Consider the following 7352-nt stretch of genomic DNA (forward strand, 5'->3'; position numbering starts at 1 on the left):
ATTTTGCTATGCATCTAATGCAGAGTTCATATGCTAGTGAGAACTAGGAATCTCTGACTTGCTGATTCGTTGAAAGCGGCACACGCATAACTAACTACAACCAGTTAGCAAGTTGGAAATTTCAGTTTCCTAGTTCCAACTAGCACGTGAATGCGGCATTTGGGTAGATGATGTTCACAATTGAATCAATAAGCTGGTCATCTGTGAAACTCCCATCCAGCCCTTTTAGAGCAGACTCCTCACTTGTCTTTCTCAGGCTCTCTAAATGCATGTTTTAGGTCTGGAACTGAAGCAGCAACATGTACAGTGGATGGTGTCCGGGAGACAGAAATGGATCGCTGACTCAAACGGTTTGGTTGACTATCTACAGATGCAGTTATCGCCTTTTTGACATTCAGCACAAAAGGCGTCAATGCTATTGCCTCGGAGGTTGGCGATGTCAGAGCCTTGGCCATCAATAAGCTGAGTCTTAGATGGTTCTTCCAAACTCAGTGAGAAAATATATAAAAACACAGGGAAAATCAAGTTTGACTGCATTGTGCCTTTAAAAATGTGTCAACTTTTAATACAGCAAAATGTAGTGGAAGACTTCAATGTAGACAACGTGATTGTGCTTAAACAATTGAACAACTAAAAAGGACTACATAAATTCACAACTTATTTTGTTTTATTTTCAGTTGTAATATTCATCAGACTAAAGTTAGTCACTGAAGCTGATGAGACATTGTTTATAAATTCTTTGGCAGCTTTTTACCAAATTGTCTACATTTCAATGAGCCCTTTTAATAGTGATGGCATGATTTTTACATCAGCGTGTTCATTTTATCTATTTAAATGTACAGAAAGACAATGCAGAAGCTCTTAGAGCTTTATTCACATGTCAGTCAATCATGCATTAGTTATATCTAAATACACACAAAAGCATAAATGTGTAACCATTTTCAGTACGGGAATCCAATATGGACTCAAATGCTATTTTTAGTTGTGTGCAAGAAAGGCACAACCTATAATAAAAAGCAACTTGAGTTTCCCATATATACAGGAAATGTGGCCAAAATATATATATACACAAACAATGGCAAATTACCATTTCAGTTAAATTACCTTTTTAGCAATTCAGTTCAAATTTAACAATCAACTCTGCCAAATCTATTGCACTTCCTATGACAGCAACAGTGATTTCTGTATGCTTGTTCAGCAGCACTTGTATCATTGCAATGCTACCACCAATAAGACTTGATCCAATGTACTGTAAGACTGGGAGGTGGAGCAAAGTATTCATCTAAAGACAAGTGCTGGGTGTGTAATGGAGGGGAGCGGGGTGGTTTACTGGGTGGTGATGAGCTTGACGATCATGTGGATGATACGGGAGCCTCTCGGGCAAGTACACAGGTCCATGCTGGGGTTTCTGATCTTATCTTCGAGGAGCTGGTCCAACTCCCAGCGCAGCTCTTTCACCAGCTCTGCCACCTGCAGCCACACACAGAAGATACTGCAGTCAGGAACACAGAGCCGATTGACAAAGAGCTTATTACTCATTATAATGGCCCAGTTCCCCCTGCCCTGAACACGTGAACTGAACAGGCTACAACTAGGGGCCAGGTAGCCAGGTCAGGATCTTAAATCGTCATTCTGAGAATGATAGCCAATCGGCTGACCTGATGCGATGCTGCGGCGAACCGGATCCAGCCGTCGTCCAGGGAGATGACGAACGCGCCCTTCTGCAGCTCCACGTTGACCTGTCCCCCCCCAAACAGCACCAAGGGGTACACCGACACCATGCTGCAGTCTCTGATGAACACACGGCTCGTCTTCACCTTCTCATGGTACACCAGGTAGGGGCTGTCGTAGTGGCGCACCTGAAACGACCACACACAGGCACACACAAACTAACATGGTATCTATTGTGTGGTTGTTTAGTTACTGTGAAAGAGTAGTGGTTGTCTCTGTACTTTATTCGTGGGGCTGTGTGTTACCGTGTAGTTGACGGAGGAGGGGTGTACGTGGACACAGCCGTCATTCTTGGTCATGTAGCGCAACTCGTCTGCTTTGGGCTGCATCTTCACCGCTCCTTTACTGGTCTGCTTGAACTTCTCATGAGGAGACCTCACCTAGCACAGGGAAACACTGGCTTAGCTCAGGTACACACATTATACAAGGACTGAGCTGTTGATCATGCTGGATGGAGGAAGGCTCACCTGTACTACATTGGGATATAGGGCAGCACAGAGCATGGCAGACATCAACCTGATGTTGTCAGAGTTGAGGTTAGCCTGTCCAAGAGTTAAAGGGTGAAATGATTCACTTAATGATTTATGAACAGATTTTATATAGCAATGCAGGATTTATATAATGGAGATTTCTTAGATATATATTTCTCAATAAAACATCCTACCTCACGGCCCGTAGCCTCCATTATACCATCAGTCCCTTTGGCAGCCATTCTCTCAATGACTCTAGCCTTCAGTCCCTCCTTGACGAAGCCAATATCAGACAGCAGCTCTGTAAACTGCCTCTTCAGACTGGCTATCTCCTGCACACCAAAAAGCACATCTCAGACTCTTGCAAGTACTGTACAAAACATGGTAATAATGCCACCTGTCAGGAGACGATGTCACAGAAGAGTATCTCACCTGTAAGCCCCGGCTAGACAGGAAGTTCTCTCTGCAGTACTGAAACCCGGCCTGATTCCCGTTTCTGGCTGCACCACACCAGCCCTGCGCAACGGCAAAACAGATTACCTTAGACAGTCACATATCCACTGCAAATCGTATGTATAGCTACTCTGTGTTTTAGATGGTTCTACATATTGCATTAACACTCAGAACCTGTTCATCTGTTTCTCAAGGCAAATGCAATTTTTCATAGCTGGTTCAGCTAACATTTCAGTATTGAGTGAGTGTTACGGCATGTCAATATGGATGACATGGTTAGAGGATACACAGTGGAGTGGTTCAGGTCTATCCAATATGTACAGCACAGCACCTTGTATGCCTGCAGCAGGGCCAGATGGTCACTGTTGGCCAGGGCATAATTCAGCTTCTTCTCATTGGCCTCCTCCCTCTTATCCCAAGGAGACACCTGGCCACAGGAAGAACACACCGCAGGAGAGGAAAGAAAGGAGGAAGCAGGAGAGGACACAGGAGAGGGGTGAGAACACAGGAGAGGGGTGAGGACACAGGAGAGGGGTGAGGACACAGGAGAGGGGTGAGGACACAGGAGAGGGGTGAGGACACAGGAGAGGGGTGAGGACACAGGAGAGGGGTGAGGACACAGGAGAGGGGTGAGGACACAGGAGAGGGGTGAGGACACAGGAGAGAGACTTGCGACTGTGAAAAAGAAATGTTTTTTTCCCCTTTTCAACATTCACAGAGTGAATCACAGGAGTTCACATTGCTCCTTTCTTTTCAGTTAACATTTCTACTCATTCCCAAGACCATTGGTAGGCTCAGAGCCACAAATGGTAGTTAGAGGTGGCTTACGAAGGGGGACTTGAAGGCCAGGCTGGCAGCGATGGTGAGGGCAGGGTCCAGGCAGCGAAAGATGGCACCAAACAGCATGAGTTTGCCAATGCGGACATCCACAGGCAGACAGGCCAGGTGATAGCCCAGAGGGGTAAGCTTCTCGTCGGCCGTCAGAGCCCCCAGGTCCTGCAAACGCTGCTTGGCCGCATCCAGACTGCCCATGGCCGGGGGCTCAATGAGCCGGGAGAACACAGAATCCAATGGCCGCTCCGCAAACACATCCAGGATCTTAATCCTGAGAGGTGGAAGTGGGGATAAAGACAGATGGAGTTGGAGAAAGAGGGCAGTTGGGAAATCTCCAAGTGAAAATGTTTACATTGGTGACAACACATGAGTTCCTACATCGAAAATGCAGGGAAGGTTCAAATGAATGACTGTCAGTGGTTAAATAAGGATCTACATGAGACAGCACCCAGTACATGAGTAAATAACACCTAATTGGTCAGTTGAGAGCGCCACGAGAGGCACAGTGCTGTAGTTAGGGGACATGAATCCTGTTCTGCTCTGATTACCTGAGGCAGAGCTGCTCCAAGGGGACTCTCTGGATCTCTGGCAGCTGCTGCTCTGCCAGTTGGTGTTGGAAGCAGTGGCTGGTGAAGAGATGGAAGCACACCCCTGAGGCCACGCGGCCAGCTCGCCCTCTCCTCTGCAGGGCGTTGGCACGGGACACCCACGACTCCTCCAGGCTCTCCATGCTCTTAGAGGCGTCGTAACTGAGGGGACAGACTGAGTCAGCGAAATAACACTCACATACCATCTGGTGTTTTATAAGCATCCTCACAGGCACAGTTATCAAGGACTTGGTCCCCTCCTTACAAGAGGTTAGTATAGAGAATATACGAGTTGTACCAATTAACAGAGTTTGAACTTATCCAATGTGCTCTCATCAGAATTTGACTGTAAAGGAAACCAGTTGAGCAAAGACATCAGAGGGTTTAGAGGTCAGAGGTTATAGTACCTCTTCTCCTTCATCTTGCCTGAGTCCACCACGTAGACCACGTCGTCGATGGTAACGGAGGTCTCAGCGATGTTGGTGGAGATGATGATCTTGGTGACGCCCTCTGGTGGCCGCTTGAACACAGCCTGTTGCTCCTCGTTAGACAGGGACGAGTGGAGCGGGTACACCACACACCTGGGACACACACACACAACTATATCCACAACAAACATAACCCATCTACAGCTGTACCACAAACACACCGGTAGAAAACCTCAACCCATCACAATCACACACAAATCAGAATCTCATCCAGTACAGTGGTCCATGTATTTCCGTACCTGGCTCTGTTCCGGTTGTTGAACATCCTGTTGGACTGGAGCTGCTCATAAAGAGTCTTAATCTCAGCCAGGCCCGGCATGAATACCAACACAGCACCTGGACAGAGCAGGAAAGGGAAGGTTGTGTTGTTAATGTTGTTACAGGAGTATAAACACACAGGTACTGCATAACTTCATGATCAAATGTTAACTCAATTGAAATCATATTGCTACACCTTTACTGTGCATCTATCCATCTGTCATTCCTAGTAATAATTCTGTCTGTAGTGCTCGCTCACCTGGAGGGTAGCTATGGTCCCCGTCCACAATATACTCCAGCACACTCTCCACCAGGTCCATGTTGATCTTATCCAGGTCCATGGCAGATATGGTCTTCAAGACAGACTTCTTGGTGTCTTTAAACAAACAAAAACATCCTGATTAACATTCTCCTCCCAGACAAAGTAGCCGTGGGGAATAGGGTTCCATTTCAGACAGTGTGGTGTATTTAGCAGAGGGGAGATCAGAAACCTTTGTATCGGACAGTGAGTTCCTGCAGGCTGAGCTGCTGGTCAGGGATGGAGTCTTTAATGAAGTCTTTTTTCTGGAGGTTCATGAAGGACCACATGTCGTCTCCCAGCTGGTCCACGGGATCTTTGGCCCCCCCTCTGCCTCCCTTACTGCCTGATGAGGACTTCCCCCCGCCCGAGCGCATGAACGGACTGCCATCCTCAATCACATACCTGGGAGGAGAGTAGAATGTACAGGTCAAACAAACCTGAAGAACAGAAACAACACCTTGTTGTGTTTATGGTACAATATTTCAGGTTTGGGAGTGCCATATTTACCGGGTTTTGGCAACTGCATCTTCCAGGAAAAACTGGTCGACAGGGAAAGTGCGTCCTGGGAAACACAAGAGATCGTGACGTAACTACTGACTGGTCTAACTATACACTTTGTTATACACCTTGCACTAAATACGCTAAGAGACGTGGACTGGGATATTTTCCGCATTGCGGCGAACAACATTGATAAATACGCCGATTCAGTGAGAGGGTTTATTAGCAAGTGCATCGGCGATGTTGTACCCACAGCGTCTATTAAAACATTCCCCAACCAGAAACCGTGGATTGATGGCAGCATTCGCTCAAAACTGAAAGTGCGAACCACTGGTTTTAATCAGGGCAAGGTGACCGGAAACATGACCAAATACAAACAGTGTAGCTATTCCCTCCGTAAGGCAATCAAACAAGCTAAGCGTCAGTATAGAGACAAAGTAGAATCTCAATTCAACGGCTCAGACACAGGGTCTACAGTCAATCACAGATTACAAAAAGAAAACCAGCCCCGTCGTGGACCAGGATGTCTTGCTCCCAGACAAACTAAACAACTTTGAGGACAACACAGTGCCACTGACACGGACCGCTACCAAAACCTGCGGACTCTCCTTCACTGCAGCCGACGTGAACAAAACAGTTAAACGTGTTAACCCTCGCAAGGCTGCAGGCCCAGACGGCATCCCCAGCCGCGTCCTCAGAGCATGCGCAGACCAGCTGGCTGGTGTGTTTTCTGACATATTCAATCAATCCTTATCCCAGTCTGCTGTTCCCACATGTTTCAAGAGGGCCACCATTGTTCCTGTTCCCAAGAAAGCTAAGGAAACTGAGCTAAATGACTAGCGCCCCGTAGCACTCAATTCCGTCATCATGAAGTGCTTTGAGAGACTAGTCAAGGACCATATCACCTCCACCCTACCTGACACCCTAGAACTACTCCAATTTGCTGACCGCCCCAATAGGTCCACAGACGACGCAATCGCAATCACACTGCCCTAACCCATCTGGACAAGAGGAATACCTATGTGAGAATGCTGTTCATCGACAACAGCTCAACATTTAACACCATAGTAACCTCCAAACTCGTCATCAAGCTTGAGACCCTGGGTCTCGACCCCGCCCTGTACAACTTGGTCCTGGACTTCCTGACGGGCCGCCCCCAGGTGGTGAGGGTAGGTAAAAACATCTCCACCCCGCTGATCCTCAACACTGGGGCCGCACAAGGGTGCGTACCTGTGGACGGACGGTGTGTGCTGGGGTAGAGGGTGTGTGTCAGTACCTGGTATGTGGACGGTGTGTGCTGGGGTAGAGGGTGTGTATCAGTACCTGGTATGTGGACGGTGTGTGCTGGGGTAGAGGGTGTGTATCAGTACCTGGTATGTGGACGGTGTGTGCTGGGGTAGAGGGTGTGTATCAGTACCTGGTATGTGGACGGTGTGTGCTGGGGTAGAGGGTGTGTATCAGTACCTGGTATGTGGACGGTGTGTGCTGGGGTAGAGGGGTGTGTATCAGTACCTGGTATGTGGACGGTGTGTGCTGGGGTAGAGGGTGTGTATCAGTACCTGGTATGTGGACGGTGTGTGCTGGGGTAGAGGGTGTGTATCAGTACCTGGTATGCGGACGGTGTGTGCTGGGGTGGAGGGTGTGTATCAGTACCTGGACGGTGTGTGCTGGGGTAGAGGGTGTGTATCAGTACCTGGACGGTGTGTGCTGGGGTAGAGGGTGTGTATCAGTA

The 7352-nt window shown here is 48.0% G+C and overlaps 1 protein-coding gene across 4 annotated transcripts in view; it reads right to left on the minus strand.

Moving 5' to 3' along the window:
• Window positions 1-649: 649 nt before the first annotated feature.
• Window positions 650-7352, minus strand: part of dhx57 (DEAH (Asp-Glu-Ala-Asp/His) box polypeptide 57) — a 13979-nt gene continuing 7276 nt past the window's right edge. For all 4 annotated transcript variants that reach the window (XM_031823712.1, XM_031823715.1, XM_031823714.1 and 1 more), the window contains 14 exons: window positions 5630-5684; window positions 5313-5524; window positions 5081-5197; window positions 4803-4899; window positions 4483-4656; window positions 4037-4237; window positions 3483-3759; window positions 2986-3081; window positions 2634-2717; window positions 2396-2533; window positions 2199-2273; window positions 1977-2111; window positions 1659-1859; window positions 650-1470 (listed from right to left, as the gene is read on the minus strand). In XM_031823712.1, the coding sequence (XP_031679572.1) occupies window positions 1327-1470; window positions 1659-1859; window positions 1977-2111; window positions 2199-2273; window positions 2396-2533; window positions 2634-2717; window positions 2986-3081; window positions 3483-3759; window positions 4037-4237; window positions 4483-4656; window positions 4803-4899; window positions 5081-5197; window positions 5313-5524; window positions 5630-5684 (2006 nt within the window). In that variant the 3' untranslated portion in view covers window positions 650-1326. The remainder of the gene's footprint in view (window positions 1471-1658; window positions 1860-1976; window positions 2112-2198; window positions 2274-2395; window positions 2534-2633; window positions 2718-2985; window positions 3082-3482; window positions 3760-4036; window positions 4238-4482; window positions 4657-4802; window positions 4900-5080; window positions 5198-5312; window positions 5525-5629; window positions 5685-7352) is intronic.

This window comes from Oncorhynchus kisutch, linkage group LG4 (genome assembly GCF_002021735.2).
Source record: "Oncorhynchus kisutch isolate 150728-3 linkage group LG4, Okis_V2, whole genome shotgun sequence".
Lineage (NCBI taxonomy): Eukaryota > Metazoa > Chordata > Actinopteri > Salmoniformes > Salmonidae > Oncorhynchus > Oncorhynchus kisutch.